This window comes from Pelophylax lessonae (genome assembly GCF_965119305.1).
Source record: "Pelophylax lessonae genome assembly, chromosome: 3".
In the NCBI taxonomy this organism is placed as follows: Eukaryota; Metazoa; Chordata; class Amphibia; order Anura; family Ranidae; genus Pelophylax; species Pelophylax lessonae.
The window spans coordinates 651545819-651566100 of NC_138770.1; the positions used below are offsets into that span (position 1 = coordinate 651545819).

At 36.5% G+C, this 20282-nt stretch overlaps 1 protein-coding gene across 29 annotated transcripts in view; it reads right to left on the minus strand.

The window, feature by feature from the left end:
- Positions 1-20282, minus strand: part of NRXN1 (neurexin 1) — a 2145734-nt gene that overhangs the window by 1926326 nt on the left and 199126 nt on the right. For 17 of the 29 annotated variants that reach the window (XM_082249472.1, XM_082249474.1, XM_082249501.1 and 14 more), the window contains exons 3-4: positions 9078-9095; positions 4195-4224 (exon numbers count right to left, since the gene is read on the minus strand). The exons of 6 other annotated variants lie outside the window; for them this stretch is intronic. In XM_082249472.1, coding sequence (XP_082105598.1) covers positions 4195-4224; positions 9078-9095 — 48 coding nt within the window. The remainder of the gene's footprint in view (positions 1-4194; positions 4225-9077; positions 9096-20282) is intronic. 6 more of the 29 variants (XM_082249496.1, XM_082249485.1, XM_082249497.1 and 3 more) reach the window with 2 other exon arrangements.

A 20282-nucleotide genomic window follows, 5' to 3' on the forward strand; every position in this document is an offset into this window, starting at 1 on the left:
GCCTAATCTTTGCCTGCTGCTGTTTTATTTTTACTTACAGGTGCCCCACCACAACCCCATGACTGGACAGCAAAAAGAGCTTATCTCTCTGCCATTCTTTTCTCTCCTCCTATTAGCATGCTCCTAGCCTGGCGGCACACCTCCTTGTGCTGCTCTCCTTACCCCCACTATGCACTCTGCAACAATTTCAAATTAAGGTACTTGAACTGCTTGCATTAAAAAAAAAAAAAAAAAAAAAATGAAAGGAAATATTAGTAAATACAATGTTGCATTCATTTGTGCCTGTTATAGCTGCCTGGAGTTCAGCTTCAATAAAGCAGGATTTAAACTTTTTTTTTTCATTGCACCATGGATATAGCACACAAAAACAAGTACTTTAGCTTTCTAAGGGCTACACTGAGCAAAATCATCCTCCTTTAGCTTCCCGTATCTCAGTCCGCATTCCGGTCCCAGCTGTTGTCAACGCTAAAACCATTAAAGCATCAAGCAACCTGAAGCCTTATTTTTGCCCTGCTGTTACCTGGCCAAGAAATATTCTTTTGCTGATAATCAGCCTGGATACGTCATCCTCCCACTCTTGATTTTCAAGTCTGATAGATATTGACTTTCTTCCAATAGTGTTTCTGCCCAACAACTATATCTGCTGGATTTGGCCATTATTAGACTATAGAAATTAGACTAGTTCAGCAAGGGCCAGTCAAATGTCAATCTGTCTGTGGCCCTCTCTGTCCAACAGAAGTGGATCGGTTGAATTTTGTTGAATAGGATTGCTGGAAAACATTCATTCAATCAGACACTGCACCCAATGGACTGCAGTGCCATCAGTGTATGCTAACAGCAGAGAAGTCCAAGCTGTAAGAATACAATAGAACAGAGAGGAGGATTCCTGCATACACCTTGCTTGTGTGGATGCAGGAACCTGTTTTGTTTTGTTCAGCCCACAGGCTGAATAATAAAAACACTATGTGTGTGTGTACTCAGCTTAAGGCTGTACAAAGACTTAAGAGGGCGATTGGGCAAGTAGACATGATCCAAACACCCTAAAGCAAAAGGAAGAGAAGAATGTGGCACAATGGCTGATCTTATAGTTTATGACTATGCTGAGGGTGCAGGAGAAGGATGTTGGAAGATGGTGGAGAGTCCTGGCACCGGCTTATGATGGTGAAATAGCAAGCAGAATAACTGTCCAGGCCTGTACAATCAATGATATCTCCAACAAGAACAGTCAGCTTGGGTCGTCTGAAGGTGTAACCACCAAGAAACCATAATCTAGCAGTGTACTGACAATTCTCTGAAGCCTACTGTCCTAGATAAAAATACTAATAAACACTTTTGCTTTCTGTTGGCTGTCTTAGATGGAATCCTATGAGATCTGCATTATGAGTAAACCTATTTCTTGAACTGTGCGTTAGATGCACAGCGTTGCTAAATATCTAAGAAGGTCTGTGACCTTTAACAGTCACTTTGCACAACTCTCACTCTTGCCAACTGACAACAGGTTGTCTTTAGACAACTTTAGAAGTAATTAGCACTTGGCCACACTAGATCAAGAGAGCTAAAGCTAAAAAAAACACCTTTCAAAGTTTTCTCACTTGTCAAGTTTAGGTGAACAACTGTATAGGCAAAGAAAAACCACTATAACAAATATATTCCGATTTTTATTTTATTACTGTTTTGTAACTCTAAAAAAGGTATAGTATGAAGAACAATGATGTAAAGTAGCTCGAAGAATCTGAAGGTTAACTGTATCAAGGTTTTTTTAAAGAGAATCTGTATTTGATTTCTATGTCTTAAGTATATCTGTGTTATGGTATGCAAAGACCAAATCAGGTCCGTTAAATCCAAAGCAGACTCTCAGGTGCATGGATGGGCCTTTGTAAAATTTTAAGAATAACCAGGGGCCTCAAAAACTAAGGCACTCTGGGGATTATTTACTGAAACTGGAAAGCACAAAATCTGGTGCAGCTCTGCAAAGAAGCCAATCAGCTTCCAGTTTTTTTTCATCAAAGCCAAATTGAACAATCTATAGTTAGAAGCTGCTTGGCTACCACGAACATCTGTACCAGATTTTGCACTCTCCAGTTTTATTAATTCAACCCCTCTAACATGCAATTTTTGACATTTCATAGCAGTCATCTCCCCTTTCCTGCAAAGATGGCCTTTGATTTCCGGCCTGCCTCCCAAACATTCCAATATGGGACAGGGAAGGTGGGGTTGGATGGGGGGGGGGGTTGTGAAAGGCCAGTTATCAACAATGCTAGGAAGTGTCAAAGTATGCATATAGATCCTTCAAAGATTTGGAAGCCCCAAAGGGATTTTAAAGCTCTGAAAGCAGCACATGCAGACACTTTAGAGTGAGAATTATTAGCAACTAATATAGTCAAATTTGGTTTTCCATTTTTTTTCTTGATTTTACTTTTACTCAATGTGGTAGGTGTGATTTAAAAATATTGATTTTTCTTTTTTTTTAAGTTTCTGAATAGTAGATGGCTAGAATATCTACTAAAGGAAGGTACTCTCCGTGTTTTTGCTTCAATAATCAAATTGGGTTAATCAAAATCAGTATTATTACAATTCTAGATGGTGGAATTCTCTACAATCTATGCAGGTTTATTGAACAAAATATACTTATCAAACAATCTTTGCCAAGGGGGAGAATGGCAGTTCAAGCACAGCTACTGACTCGCTAGCTCCAGCAAATGTTGACTCTCTAGAAGTAGCCAGCAAAGCAAGCCCATGTTCTGCCTAACACTGCGGTAGGCAAGTTACCTAACACTTTTATGAAAATTTTCATATCATTTGCCTTATTTTTTTAAAAACGATGCACTAAATCTTAAATACAGGACCACTTAATATATAAGCAAAGCCTAGGTTCATAAGGCTAGCTTCAAAACATTATCTCTCGCTCTCTCTCTCTTTTTCGCTCGCTCTGTCTCTATTATTATTTTCACTCTTATAGGGGAGGTCATTTCCATGTCATCCTTGCTTGTGCCCACTTCAAATACTCAATTAGGTTTGGAAACATCAAAAAAAGCAGAGACACCCCTTGAACCTAAATAGGCATTTAATATGTTGGGGTGAAGCACATTTAGCAAATCAAGGGCCTAAATTTAAAAAAGAAACTTGTGATTTAATCATCTGAAAATGCACTAAAACAATATCACTCATCAATCTCTTCCATAAACACATACTGCATCACCTACCTAATGTTTCCACTTTTTTTTTTTAAGAAACATCGACAACAATATCATACATCTACAGTGAGAAATGTAGAAAAAAAAAAGTTGTACCTTTACTTTTACCTAGAGATTTTGGATGAAATGGTTCCATGAAGAAAGCAATTCCAGACAAAAGAGGATATAAAAGAAGAAAAAAAAAAAAGAAAAAAAAAAAAAAACATTCATGAACATATGTATATGCATTAGTTCGCCAAGAAAAGGTGATACTAATTATGATGTTGTTAAATGATTTTACTGATGGGGATGTAGACGATAATAAATGATAATGACGTTGATGGCAAAACAATGTGTGATCCAGAGTTTGGTAAGACTACTGGCATACATGCACAAAATAAGAGGATGTACATGCTCTAATAAAATAATAATAAAAAAATACATATAAATATAAATATATATATATATATATATATATATATATATATATATAGGTTTTGGGTAATGCAAGCAAATGGCATACTGGTTACTAAATGAATACACTGCAAAGACGTTAGCATTCCAAAGACGAATACCAATGTGCTTTCAGAGTGAACCAATCAGCCATGCATCAATGAAAATTAATGGAGTCTTCGCAGGGTACAATATGATAAACTGAGAGTTTTCTCAATCTAAATTGCGAGCACTTTTTTATTTTGTCATGTCGACAATTTTCATCCTGTCCCTTCAGCAGTTTATACCAATCCAAGCAATATACAATTTTATTTAGTTTTTTTTTTTCCAACAATCAGCTGCTTTATTTGTTCCAATTTTTGGTTCAGTTATTATATTGCAGAAAAGGAAAAGGATATCAAAAGTGAACAGAAAATAAATAAAGGATGCGGCTAAAATAATGTGTTAAGATTAGCAGTCAAACACAGTTTCAAAGCAAGATTTGCCCATCGTTGCAGTGAAGGACTGAAGCAGCTACAGAACAGTAGGAAACAATGAAAGCAGAGTGGAAAAGGAACAGAGCCCATACCTTGGTCGCCCATCATCAGGTGCGCCAGACCTTAAAGGGAAACAAGAGCAAAGTCAGCAAAGTACAAGGGAGCATGGGAAGATGTTGCCACAGTGACAAAAAAATGGTTTGTGACAAACAACTTGTCTTCCTGTATAGCATCTGCATTATAAAAGGAAAAAAAAAAATGCATCTTTAATTCCAACCCTGGTGGACAGGCCCAGGGATAAAATGTACAATTCAAACACTATATGATGACCCTAGATTGCACTTTACTTATCGATATTGCAAGTTAAAAAGCAAAAAGAAACAAAGAAAAGGAATATGAAGCTGGATTCTAACCAAGAATTTGTTTTTGGATAATTTTACTTGCAGCTTTTGTTTTCTGTCTTTTACTTTTTTTTTATGTTAGGCTCAGCAGAAAGCATTGCTCACCAAAGAAGAATATGACAAATGGGCTGGGTCTGGTCTTTTTCCCCTCATTAGAAATGAGTGTTTAGGTTTTTTAAACAAAAAGTCCTTTAACACTGAAATGATAATATGGGAGGAATCTATAGGCGAGGAAAGGGCCTGTATAGATGAAAAGTAATATGTGTGAAATCAATGATATAGGATTGGATATATAGGATTCCTTTTTTTTTCTCCAATCCCAAGATGAATGCTCTCAATAGAAGAAAATTTGTGAATTGTACGGAATATGCTTTATGACTTCATTATTATGGTGTCATATGAGAATTCGCTATATATTTCATAGCCTTGAGGAAGATGTTTTTTTGGCTGGGGAAGAAATGTTGGTTAAATAACAGCAATGCGAAAATAAAAGAATAAACTATCATTCTAGTTGTATCCAGGAGGTTGAAAAGCAAAGGTCCCGATCTTCAGAAATGACAGTAGACCAGAAAGTAAATTGCAGTACTCTGAACATTCTGAAGATGTCAACATCAGCTAGCACAGTCGTATAAAAATTGGTTTCATTTTCTGTGAAAAGCAGGATACTGAAATACATTTGCATTGACTGAGATAAATATTATGGAGTATTCTGTTGGGGAATGAGGATTCAATTACTGTTTTTTAGGTTGCTTTATTGTGAAAAGTTTAAACATTGCATGCTTTAAACAATATTTTTAGTCTATTTAGTGTACCAAAGAAGATAAAGTAGAACTATAAGTACATTTTTTTTTTCTATTTTGGATAGAGTACGGGAGGGTTAAAACTCCATTAAGGTTTATTTTTGCCATCTTTGCCCCATTTCGGAGATTTACCTTCACTTCCTGTCCCATAGCCAACAGGAAGTGATAGGAAATCCCTGCAAGTTAAGGGAATTTCTTGGTGTTGGGAGTAATGGCTAATTATGACTGGGATAAATATGGTAAGGAAGAGATTCATAGAGCCCTGTTTCAGGCTGGGAGGTTGATTATGGTGCATTGGAAGTCGGAGAACCCCCCCCCCCCCTCCGACTTTAAAAACTTGGATTGCTACAATGGGTAGTGTTCTGAGAATGGAGGAAGTTATTTATCAACACAGGGGAACCATGGCCAAATTTGAAAAACTGTGGGCACCGTGGCTGGATACCCCGGGGCTTGCTCTGATTGACCTGGTGATGGGCAGGGTGTTGGGCTAACTGGGATGGATCCGTATGTTGCCCTTCTTGTTCCTGTGATTCTCCTTGCCTTTACCTGATGCCTATTGTTTGGGTGGGTGGAACTGTGGGGGATCGAGATGTATATCTGTGCTGCTGGGATGGGATGACATGATGTTGCCTATGTGTGTACATGTATATGATGCTTTGTAACAATGGTACTGGATTGCTGTTAATGCTGCTGTTACTGGTTCAATAAAGTTATTGTTTGGATAAAAAAAGGGAATATCTTGGGGATCCCCTCATCACCAGAACTAGTGTCCCCATTGGAATATTTTTCCTTGATTATTTTTCTGGGGACAATCCAAAATTTGGGATTTACTTTCACTTTTAATGATAATGGTAAACAGGACAAATAGAGAGGGTGAGTCTCCTTAACAGGGACACAGACAGCAATAAAAAATAGGTGTTCTAATCCCTCTCCACTCAATCCAAAGCTAAAAAAAAACAGTTTTGCCTTTAATTATACTTGAATCTGTTGCCACCCACATAACAAGTAATATGTCCTGCTACAAATTAATGAGTTTTAAAGCCTGCATGCCATACATATCTGTCGCTGGGCAGACAAAGTTTCTGTCTTAAGAGCTCTCTCACTGCACCCTCCCAGCACAGAGACCGAGCTGTGAAAGACAGCTCTTGGTCCCTACTAATGATAGGAAGCAGCATGAGTTCCCCATCACGTGACCACTGTAAAAGTAGTCCCATGATCAGTGATCCTTAACTCCCCCTTGACCCGGGGCGATCAGAACCTTTTAAAGGAACACTGGGATGGACGGGATAGAGATATAGAGAGGAGCCTCCTCCGAGACTAATGCTCGGTTCACACTGCCGCGACCACCCAACTTTGCCAGACGACTTTGGTGTGGCCTTGGCGCGACTTTGAAGCAACTTCAGGGAATGCCTGTGAAATCTTCCTGTAATGTCGGATCCAAATTACATAATTTAAGATGAGGATCTGACTTGGATGCGACTTCCATTCAATTCTATGGGCTGGAATCGGACAGAAGTCGGACCAAAGTAGTGCAGGAACTAGTTAAGAGAGAAACATTGATTTTTACATGTCATGCGACAAGTGCTTTCAAAATCGGAGTGTACATTATACCAGCGTGAACCGGGCCTAAGGGTTTTGTCCACCCAAACCCAATTGGGCTGCATTGGACAATGCATAGACAAGGCGATTCAGGGCCGGGGCAAGAGTGGGTGGGAGGGACGGCTGCCCTTGGTGCAATGGCTTACTCTAAGGATGGGGGTGCCTTCCTTCTGTTTCAAGGCTGGTCAGTTTGGCATCTTTGCCCTGGGCACTGGATGACCTCGTCCCAGCACTGAGGCCATTTACCTTACATTCCAACTTTTCAATTTACACCAAGGCACGGTGGGGTAGATTTACTAAAACTGGAGCACTCGGAATCTGATGAAGCTATCCATGGTTGCCAATGAGTGTCTAACCTCAGCTTGATCAATTAAGCTTTGGCAATAATACCTGGAAGCTAATTGGTTTCTATTCAAAAGTGAGCCTGATTTTACAATCTCCAGCTTTAGTAAATAAACCCCAGTGGCTGATTTACTAAAACTGGAGGGTGCAAAATCTAGTGCAGCTGTGCTTGGAAACCAATTTGTTTCCGGGAGGTTTTTTTTTTTTTTTTGGCAAAGCTTATTTGAAGAAGCTGAAGCTAGAAGCTGATTGGCTACAATGCAGAGCTGCACCAGATTTTGCCCTCTCCAGTTTTAGTAAATCAACCTCACAGGTGTGCACTGAAAAAAGTAAGACAGGTTGCATTTTTACTCATTTTGACCTGCTATAATGCATCACAATTCACTGTGGTGTAAGTTGTTTGACATTTTAGCACAGACAAAAAAAAAAAAAAAAAAAAGGAAACAGTGTAATGCATAGTACGAGTGCATTTCACCAGCCCTATACAATGCACACCTGGGGAGTGCGCAGTAGGGGGCATAACATGCACTTGTGTAAATGGGCTTTAAGATGTAACAGTGATGGCAAACCTTGGCACCCCAGATGTTTTGGAACTACATTTCCCATGATGTTCATGCACTCTGCAGTGTAGTTGAGCATCATGGGAAATATAGTTCCAAAACATCTGGGGTGCCAAGGTTCGCCATCACTTATGTAGAGTATCATTTTTGCATGCACATTTTTCTACCACATTTCAGTAAACTGGATAGTATAATTTATATTATATAATAGTAAACTTTTATCTTTTCTTGATTCAGACTATTTTTTTTTATTATCTTGCTTTTTCTTTCAGGTTTTAAAAAAAAATATATATATTAGGATGCTTTTATGAAAAATTTGGTAAAGAAAAATAAAAAGTAAATCCTTATCATAAAGAATTTAAAATTTTCAGAAATTTTGACTGTGGTTTGGTAAAAATGTTACTTTAATTTAAACATTTTCAATGAAAGGCCTTACATTATATCACAAGAATTTGTTATTCTGTGTAGGTTGTGTCATTTTAAATTGTAATATTTTGTTAATATGGAGGATCATTGATACATCTAATTTTAATTAGATTCAGTTACGAGGAGGGATTTCAATTACAGAAAAACAAAAGCTATTAAAAAATGTTCCAATATAGAAGAAAGTAATTACTGTCAGGTTGGTTAAATATACACTTTTTTTGTTTTTGATCGTTTAAAAAGATTAAAACATGACTAAATTTTTTTTTTATTTTTATGCTGTTTATGCAATATTTAAAAAAATATATATATTTATTTTTTAGAATTAAAGTACTCCTATACATTCACTTTTTTGCATTAATAATACTATTATGACCTTAATTGATTTTAAAATAAAATCCTTATTTAAATGTACATTTTTATTATTACGCATTTTGTAAAATTACATTATTTGCTCTAAATTTATGGAAATTGTAAATTAAAGAGGTTTTTATATCTTTATTAATGCAGTGTTACACATTTCAATACTAACATGTGAAACGTGTTTCAGTGTTTTATTAATAGCTTGCTGTAACATCAAAAAACCACATGTATTTAATGATATTCCGCTCTAAAAATGCATGTGTCTGCAACATTGCTGAATAGACTAGAATGTTGACAGCAAATATGGTACATCTTTTATTATAAATGATAAATCACAGCAGTTTTTTTTTTTTTTTCTTTTTTTCACACATCGCTTGAAAAAAAATCAGAATACTTACCAGATCTAACTTTATGCTTAAACATTAAAAATAAAAAAAAGGGAAAAGGTAGGGGAACTAGGGGTGAAGATAAGGTTGAAAGCACCCACCTTCTACATGGTTGTCTTCTGAAAGCACATGACAGGGAAGGAGAGAAAAGGAGAAACATTCAGTAAGCAGCATGCAGACTATCACTTGCCATTGCATGTCTTCAGCATGCACGGCGTCAAACACAACATGCAAATGCTCAATTGCTACCATTCAAGGAAAGGGGGATAGGGAGAAGTAAAAGCAACAGGGAATTGATGTTCCTCACAGTATATGTAACATTAACTGAATCATTTTACCATTTCTGCAATAGTTACATTGACCTGATAGGAAAACCTGTGTTGTGATTTTTATATTTTCTCCGTTCTGTATACAGTACAACATAAGTGCTCATTTTGGCTCTATTATTGGATTTAAATTAAAAAAAATCATGATATGCACAAATAAACCATCCGGGCTAATCTATTTTTATTTTTAATAGATCAGTTCACTTCAATGTTGATAGGCAGATCAATAAGTAAATATCACCTTTATTAGTAATAAATAAATGATTGTAAAGATGTTTGGAAATCAATGTCGGGTTTCCTTGCTTGCAAGGCTGATTGAATATATAATATGTACATATCTAAGTAGGGATCTATTAAAATGCAAACAAATTAGTCAGTGCCCTAGGGGGGGAACCCATTTTTAAAATGAGGGAGTTATGAAAATGATAATGAGTTATCGCATAAACTTGTTTGTCATCACATATACAATGTCTTGATAATAAAACTTAAATAAAGATTAAAAAAAGCAACAATTGTTACTTTAATCTCTATGATTTCTTGGGTGTACCTAAAAAATGTTATAAATATAAAGATATTACATACAGTTAGCTTAGAAAGAAATCTTTAGCAACTGCCACTTCTCTATTTTTTCTTTTTTTTCACAAAAGATATATAAAGATTCTAGCAAATTAAAAAAAGTATATAAATTAGCTGCTCCCACTTAATTTGTAAAATATTTTACTACTACTATTGCCATTTTTTAATGGTATTTTTAAAAGTGTGAATTTATGAAAATGACAATGAGTTACTGCATTAGTTAGTAATGCAATGAGTTACTGCATAAACTTGTTTGTCATTACATATACAATGTCTTGATAATAAAACTTAAATAAAGATAAAAAAGCAACAATTGTTACTTTAATCTCTATGATTTCTTGGGTGTACCTAAAATTTTTTCTATAAATGTAAAGATATTATATACAATTAGCTTAGAATTAAATCTTTAGAAATCGCCACTTCTCTATTTTTTCATTTTTTCACAAAAGATATATAAAGATTCTAGCGTAAATTTAAAAAAAGTATATAAATTAGCTGCTCCCACTTAATTTGTAAAAATATTTTACTACTATTGCCATTTTTCTAGTGGTATTTTTTGAAGAGTGAATTTATGAAAATGACAATGACTTACTGCATAAACTTGTTTGTCATTACATATATAATGTCTTGATATTAAAACTTAAATAAAGATAAAAAAGCAACAATTGTCACTTTAACCTCTATGATTTATTTAATGTACCTAATACATAAAGACATTTAAAGATATAAACAGATATTATATACAGTTAGCTTAGAAAGAAAACTTTAGCAATTGACACTTCTCTATTTTTTCACAAAAGATATATAAAGATTCTAGCAAAAATTAAAAAATGATATGACGTATCTGCCCCCACCTAATTTGTAAAATATTTGACTACTATTGCCATTTTTTAATGGTATTTTTAAAAGTGTGAATTTATGAAAATGACAATGAGTTACTGCATAAACGTGTTTGTCATTACATATACAATGTCTTGATAATACAACTAAAATAAAGATAAAAAAGAAACATTTGTTACTTTAACCTCTATGATTTATTTTGTGTACTTAATAAATAAGTAAATGTAAAGATATTAAATACAGCTAGCTTACAAAGAAATCTTTAGAAATGGACACTTCTCTATTTTTTCAATTTTTCACAAATATATATAAAGATTTTCACAATAAATTTAAAAATGATATAACTTAGCTGTTCCTGCTTAATTTGTAAACTATTTTACTACTATTGCTTTTTTATAATGGTATTTTTAAAAGTGTGAATTTATGAAAATGACAATGAGTTACTGCATAAACATATTTGTCATTACATATAGAATGTCTTCTTAATAAAACTTAAATAAAGGTAATAAAGCAACAAATGTTACTTTAATCTCTATGACTTATTAGGTGTACCTAATAATTATAGAAATGTAAAGATATTAAATACAGTTATTTTAGAAAGAAATCTTTAGAAATTGACACTTCTCTATTTTTTTTTCACTTTTTCACAAAAGATATATAAAGATTTCCAGTATAAAATAAAAATTGATATAAATTAGCTGCTCCCACCTAAACTATTTTACTACGATAGCCATTTTTCAATGGTATTTTAAAAGTGTGAATTTTGGCAGTGGCTACAGTTTTCTACTTAGCACTGTTACTTAAAATCTCATTAGCTAGTTGCGGCTGATCAGAATCAATAGATGGTAAAGTAAGGATAATCACTGTCTAGTGATTTTATGCTAAGGAGTATTTACCCATTTATCAATTTTGCTTACACCTATAACTTTTTTTTTTTTTTTTTTTAAGGCTCTAAAATGCCACAATAAAACTAAAAAGTAATTAGTCATATATAAAACAAATAAAAATGCAGCGCTAATACAATAAAAAAAAAACACAATGTGCAAAGCCTATGCACAATAAATTAATGAAGCCAAATGAAAAACAAAACTAAATCAATGATCAAAAAATAAATCCAATTACATGTTTTGTGTGTTGTGAACCAATATACAAAATAATTATTGTGATGCATCAAATAAAGTTCAATAAACTTTTATTATTGAACTTTATTTGATACACCACATGAGTTATTTTGTATAGTGGTTCACAACACACACATTTGTAATTGGATTTATTTTTTGATCATTGATTTTAATTTATTTTTCCCTTGGTTTAATTTCTTTTTTTTTTTGCATAGGTTTTTTTTTTTTTCACATTGTAGTTTATTTAATTAGTGCTGTGTTTATATTTGCTTTTATTTAATTGGGGGTCATTTAGAAATTCTAGTCTAGCTATTGTATTTTTTGGTAATGTTTCTTTTACTCTTAAAGTAAGGAAGACAATATTGTATATAGTCATATCTAATGTAGGTTTTTTTGTTTATTCTATATAGTGTTTATGAATCAGATAACTCTAATGGTGCATTTACAAAATATTACTTAACAAAAACTACTCATATTACAATTAAAAAAAAAAAAAAAAAAAATATATATATATATATATATATATATATATATATATAAACACCATAGATAACAAATTATTAAAGCAGTAATTTCTTAATATATTAGATGTTGGAGTTTGCATACTTCTGTGGTGGGTGACTGTATTTTGTATTTGGATATACAATCCATAGCATCACCTAAAAAAGCACCATCGCAATTTTGTGGCAGTTGTAACATTGTGCACCTTTGGGAATTCTCTAATCTGTGTGAGTGTACATCTAAAAATATGACATGATTACTAAAAAAAAAAAGGGAGCCAATTTAGAGCATGGAGTCATAAATGATGATGCAGTGGTGACAGAGTCTAAGATTACATTTATAAACCAAAAATCACATTAATACTTTAAAACAGTCAGGTAAACCAATTCTAAGTGCAGAATGATGAATGATGATGCAATGGCGACCTTTGCTATTATTTATATAATAGCATATAAACTGACAATCTTTAGAACTATACAATGTCATATATTGACTGATTTAATTTGAAACCCCATTGGTTGGCTATAACTATTTTATCATAGGCAACAGAAAAAGATCAAAACGGCTTCCGTTATTCGAATTAAACTAAAACAATCAATAAAATAAAATGAGGCCGATTTACTGATTTAGGGGTTGAGAATGCTTACACAAATTGGGAGTGAAGATTCATTTCAATTGTTGTGAAAAAACAAGTATCTTTTTATTTATTTTATCTGCACATAACTGGATAATTGAAGTGAACTTTTGCTCTTTTTTGAGTGAACATTCTCAAATCCATTAAAAATGCAGCCCCATAGATTGCAGTCAAAAGTTTGGCAATTTTAGCTGGGATTAATAAAGTTAAAAGGGAATTTGAATGAGCAAATATGCTTGGTGTAGAAAAGGAAAAGAAGGGCCCCAGGGCTTTTTCTTAGCAGCAAAAATAGGTAAGACTATAAATGTATAAAAAATCTAATCTTTATTGAATCTTTATTGAAAAAAAATTTCAATAAAGATTACATTTAAAAAAATGTTTTTATAATTTTTTTTTTATATATTTATAGTCTTACCTATTTTTGCTGCTAAAAAAAACCCTGGGGGCCCTTATTTTCCTTTTCTTCAGTCACATCGGGGCGTGCAGCCTCTCCATATTATGTGTTGCTTCTCTCTAATATGCTTGGTGTAAGCCAATTGATCTGTAACTTCCCCCCCCCCACCGATATACCTTCCCACCCCAGGCTCACCCATAGTTTTTTTTTTACCCTAAAACTCCCTTTTTTTTTTTTACTCACCTGAGTCCGCCATGAAATGACCCTCCATGTGCATCTTCCAGAAGTGGAGACCACGCTGTGATACTAAATAAACATTTTTTGTATCAAGCTATTAGCTTGGACAATCTTTCAACCAGTGATAGAATTCACAAAGAAACTGCCCAACAGAGAAATTAAATTATAAGCAGCTAGATGACCAGTCAACTCAGTGTTGCATTAGAATTCTTGAGGGATGCCTTCCAAATATGAAAGTTACGTTGCACGCCTCTGATGACGTCATTTGTGAAACATGTAAGGCGGGACCTACAACGTATGACGTCAGCACGCCAGATGCCGCGGCCATCTTTTTGGTTGGAAACAAAGAGCTCTTTACAACTGTGACATGTGAGTTGAATACTTTAATAAAGAAATTGTTTTCATTCGAACATACTTTACTATTGAAGTTTCTTTGCAGTATTGAGGATATGCCTGCCTGTTCTAGATCTGTGCTGGTCAATAAGGAGAAATTTAAGGTATTGCACTTGGGGACTAAAACATAAAAGCACAATAAACTTTGGGGGGGGGGAACCTCTGGGGGAACAAAAAATGGAGAAAGATCTGGGAGTCTTAGTAGAAGATAGACTTTGCAATAGCATGCAATGTCAAGCTGCAGGGTATGTATTCCAAAGGAAGGAAGGAAGGGTATGTATTCCAAAGATAAAACTATAATCCTTCCACTTTATAAAACACTGGTCCGACCGCATCTGGAGTATTCTGTCCAGTTCTCAGAAGGAATGTGTTGGAGCTGGAGAGAGTCCAGAGAAGGGCAACTAAACTAATTAGGGGATTGGAGGACCTTAATTATGAAGAAAAGATTTATTCTCCCGGGAGAGGAGACGCCTGAGAGGGGTCGTGATAGCGATTTCCAAATACCTCAATGGTGATCTCAACATAGAAAAAAAAAAACGATTCAGTCGCAAGGAATGCATGAGGACACGAGGCCATACAATGCAATTAGAGGAGAAGCGTTTTAGCCTCAGGCTACGCAGAGGGTTCTTTACAGTAAGGGCTACAAGTCTGTGGAATTCTCTACCACAAATGGTAGTAACTGCGGGGAGTATGAGAACAAGGGTTTGTTGTATGGGCGCTTCCGTGGAATACAGCAGCCTTTAGGTGAGACACTGCACTTCGGCAGCACTGGAGAGGAGAAGCTGCTCTGAAAATGATAAAGATAAAAAGACAAGTGCAGTAGGCTCTGAGTATTTATTAGGTTAAAAGTATAAAAGCACTCACATTTGGTAAATGTGACATGGGCATAGCAAAGATCTGTCTGGAGTCTTCCTATCCACTGTGCTGAGTGGTTGAAATGAGGACATCTGGTGATCCGCTTCCTGTAGATGCGTCCTTTCGTCTGTGTCTCAGCCTGGTCGGCATGAGATTTCCTGAAGGCAGGGTGTGGACGCAGCGGCTGGTGTCCAATAGAGCGGGTGGTGGGCAGTTACATGTTTCGGAGCTCAGCTCCTTCGTCAGACCTCGAGGGGAGTATGCCTACTTTTAAAAGACTCTTGGACATACATCTCTAGGATCAAAACATTCATGGGTATGTGAAAAGATTACGGTCACACACACCTACACAGGTTGAACTGGATGGACAATAGCCTTTATTCAACCTCAACTACTATATGTAACTATGTAATAAGTGACGTTTTAATGTTCGGAACATCAATGCCACTGGAGTGTTCAGGATACTAATATAATCATAAGCTCTTGTGACCACTCTATAAATGAGGGTCATTACTATCTGGTAAGAGGCTTGAGTGGATCACCTTGGTGTTGAGTGCTGCTGTTCATCACCCTTTTGAAGTTGGTGTTTGGTTCTTCTATCCATATACAGATCCAATAATAAACATCTTAAATTAATTGAATTGTTCATAGACACTTTTTAGAGTTGCATATCTTATTGTTTTAAACATTGCACTGAGTGTCTGCTGAGTCATTGATCTGAACAGCATGAATGAGGAACCCACACCTTTCATTATTGTGGAGACATGCCATCATGATCACTGCAACTCAGCAACCTGCAGTGCAAGATGATTGCAGGTTAGACCCCGCTGAGGAGTGGACAGGACCTGAGTCTGCTATTGCTGTAACCCATCATCTATAATTAACTTAGGGAAAATGTTATTTTTCTTTTTTTTTTTTTAAATCGTATGTGAGTATGTTCTTATTCTATATAGAGAGGCTTGAATTGCATATACAATGTTTTTTTTTTTTTGGAGTCACGCAAATGAATCTTAAAACAGACAGTGTCAAAATGTATCCTTACAGTCTGGGTCTGCTGCCAACCAAGCTTGTTGCCTCTTTGTGACATTGTGCTTTTGGAGTCTTCTTGAACTTCTGAGGACCCCACAATCGCACGGCCAAAGGGAAGTGTTGACATCACCCAGGCAAGGTTTAAAGGGTCATGGGGGGTTCCCAGACATAATATTTATACAGTATAACAAACTGCAATTGCACTGAGTTTGTGGAATCATTAATAGATATGCCACTCCAAACATGCCTCTTTCCCTGTACCTCCAGCTCCTATTGGGAGAACCCCCAGGAATGCATATTTGGACACTGCTGTTCCGCTTGAAAAGTAGAAATAAATGGGCTGCACAGTGACCCTGTTACTGATGCAAAACCAGTTTTAGTATAATAAATAGAGGATTCACAATATATAGTCTTGGCTGTCCATCTCCCGTTCCAGTGTGTTTCCTCATACAAAGGGCTTAATCATGGAGACAATGTGGGGAAAAATGCATTGCAGTCTGGGCCTGCTGCCAATCAAGCTTGTTGTCTCTTGGTGTCATTGGGCTTTCTGAATCTTCTTGAACTTTTGAGGACCCCACCATTGTACAGCCAAAGAGAAGTGTTCACATCACCCAGGCAAGGGTTAAAGGGTGACATAAGATTTTTACAGTATAACAAAGTGCAATTGCACTAAGTTTGTGGAATTGGTAGTAGCTATGCCACTCTAAACGTGCCTCTTTACCTGTACCTCCAGCTATCGTGTGCACACCCAGGAAGGCAAGGCATCATTGGACACAGCTGTTACGCTTGACAAGTAGAAATGAATGGGCTGCACAGTGATCCTGTTACTGATGCAAAACCAGTTTTAGTATAATAAATAGAGGATTCACAGAATATAGTCTTGCTTGTCCCACTCCTGTTCCATGTGTTTAATCCCACAAAGGGCTTAATTATGGAGACCATGTGGGGAAAAAGACATTACAGTCTAGGCCTGCTGCCAACCAAGCTTTTTGCCTCTTTGTGACACTGTGTTTTTGGAATCTTCTTGAACTTTCGAGGACCACACCATCGCACAACCAAAGGGAAGTGTTCACATCACCCAAGCAAGGGTTAAAGGGTGACATAAGATTTTTACAGTATAACAAACTGCAATTAGCTATGCCACTCTAAACATGCCTCTTTCCCTGTACCTCCAGCTCCTATCGGGTGCGCACCCAGGAATGCATCCTTAGGGACAGCTGTTTCACTTGACAAGTAGAAATGAATGGGCTGCACAGTGATCTTGTTACTGATGCAAAACCAGTTTTAGTTAAATAAATAGAGGATTTACAATACATAGTCTTGCCTGTCCATCTCCCATTCCAGTGTGTTTCATTAAATGAAGGTCTTAATAATAGAGACCATGTGGTGAAAATAGCATTGCAGTCTGGGCCTGCTGCCAACCAAGCTTGTTGCCTTTTTGTGACATTATGCTTTTGGAGTCTTCTTGAACTTTTGAGGACCACACCATCGCACAGCTAAAGGGAAGTGTTTACATCCCCAGGGTTAAAGGGTCGTGGGCGGTTCCCAGACATAAGATTTATACAGTATAACATAAACTTCAATTGCACTGTGACATAAGATTGACAAGGCTGACATAAGATTTTTACAGTATAACAAAGTGCAATTGCACAGAGTTTGTGGAATCGTTAGTAGCTATGCTGCTCCAAAACATGCCTCTTTCCCAATACCTCCAGCTCCTATCAGGGGCACACCCAGGAGTGCATCATTAGGCACAGCTGTTCTGCTTGACAAATAGAAATGAATGAGCTGCACAGTGATCCTATCACTGATGCAAAACCAGTTTCAGTATAATAAATAGAGGATTCACAATATATGGTCTTGCATGTCCACCTCCTGCTCCAGTGCGGTTCACCTTACAAAGGGTTTATTCATAGAGACCATGTATGACAAAACGCATTGCAGCAGAAGATGGACAGACAAGACTATATATTGTGCATCCTCTATTTCTTATACTGAAGCTTTGCATCAGCTCCAGTATGTTTCTGTAGCCCATTCCCATTGGTGATGGCTTTAGTATGCAACCCATTCATTTCTACAATTGCACCGAAACACAGTTTAGCACTAGGCAAAGCAAGAAATAGGTGGGTGGATATCTAAGCCAATACAGTAAAAGTGTGGCAGTGTGATTTTGTGATCTGCGGCCTTAAGGTGCTGTGGTCTTGGGTTCCTTTCCTATTATCTTCTTGGAGTTTGTGAGTTTTTCTGTTATTTCTTTATGTTCCCTCTGGGTGCTTCAGTTCCCCTCCACAATCAGGATACCTAGTGGGCTTTTCTCTAAACCTGCTTAAATGTGTAAATCATTGTATGGTCGTGACAGACATTAAACTGTAAGCTTTATTTTTGACAGAGACTAATTGTATGAATTACCATGTCAAAATTAGCTACCTACCTTCAGCTGTTGAAACAGATGCCATTGCTTTCCGTTTTAACTGAATATTTATTAATTCTTTTTAAAACTATATTTTTAAAGAAATCCACAGCTTTAAAGGAGAATTGTATTTGTTTTATATGTTAATTTGCCCAATTACATGAATACCATATGTTGATGTGAACAACACTCTAATAAAATCTACTATAGGGTCTCAATTCTTGAAAGGACACAGTGGACCAGTGCATACCAAATCTGCACACCACAACACCTTAGCATAACGTTTATTCCTACAGCACCTTATAACTGCATCCAGAACTTTGCTTTGAAAACAGTGCCCTAAACTGCATAAAGACATATGACCAAAAACTGCAGCCTTGTAGAAGACAGAAGAAAATGTAACTTTATTTCATAATTGAAGCATTTTCTTATGTGCTTTTTTGTAGTCTGATTAGGTAAACAGCAAGGTACCTTTTTTTTTTTTTTTTCCGATTGCTTTACTGGAGATTTTGAAAAAAGGTAACAGAAGGATGAAATTGAGAGCTAGAAAACATAGAGCCTGATTTTTTAAAGGATCAATGGCCTCTCATCAGCGCTCTTCACAATATTTAACAAATCCTCTGTAATAATGTATCTGAGTTTTTTTCTCAATGGGTATGCAAAAAAAGAGACACCATGTGAACCAAAAGAGTGCATATGAAACATACATACAGGGTGTGCAACTGGCCCTCTCTCCAAAGGACCCTTCCCTGACCCCCCCCCTCCCTGGGTGCAAGGTCTCTGATAGGGGTAAGGCACCCTAGTTTACCTATCCAAAAGGCCTAGCTGACCCCTCTCCTACTGGCTAGCCAAAGGCAACCATTGAATACAAGATTAGGGGCTCTCCCGAAGAGAAACCTCTAAGGCCACACCCTACCATGCTTGTGGAATGAAAAAACATATAAAAAGTGTAAGTGTAAAGTCTACATATAGTAAAAGCTTTGTTCATCACAAACACCATATGTTGTGATTCTACAGGAAATTCAGGGAAGACCTAACTAGCTTAAAATTACATCATCAATATACAAAAACTGAACATCTCTAAAGATTCATTCCTAAATGAATAAGAATGGCTTGAAAATGATAATTGAAGTTGACATTTAGGGGTTGATTTACTTAAGGCAAATAGACAGTTACCCTCCAAAAGTGCAGTTGCTCCAGAGCTTAGTAAATGAGGTAAAGCTTTACTTTGCAAAAAATACCCAATCACGTGAAAAAAAAAACGAAAAAAAAAAAAAAATTGCTACATGATTGGTTGATGGAAGTCAGCAAAGTTTCTGCTCATTTACTAAGCTCAGGAGCATCTACTCTTGCAGTTGATAGGGATCCGCTGTTGAGGGAGGGGGTCTATTGTTCCTGGCTTCTGGAGAGTCAATTGATGCTGGCTGCTGGGAGATCTGGTCTTGCTGGCAGGGGTCAATTGTTGCTGTGTTGATATTTTGTTGCAGGGGCTCTTTGTTGCTGGTGGGTCTATTATTTCTGGGGGGATATATTGTTGCTGGGGAGGGGGGAATTGCACACTTGACGTCTTTGCTGCCATTGTGCTATGTGCTGGGTGTCCATTGTGCCCCTGTGCCTTTAAGGAGGGTTGGGCTACCTCCAGGCCCACCTGCCCCCTATCTATCCATTAAAATGCATGTGCTTCCAGTGTGGAGACTCTCACAGATTTGCAGGAGTTAGGACTGCAGGTAATACAGGGTGCCATGAAGTGGCCCTGCATCTAACGCATGCGTTTGCAAATGTGGGCTTACTAAACCCCTATTTTTAACGCATACTGTTAGACAGGATAATTTGTTTGGTAAGCAGACTAGTTGGTGAGTTGAGCTGGGAATGTTTCTGGTTTTGTCTTGCATGCATTGCCCTTCCATGTGCTCTTTACTGTGAAGGTCAGTTATAGGTGGGGGCAGGGGCCATTTTGTTTGTTATTGATGTATACTGGTGAGGAGACACA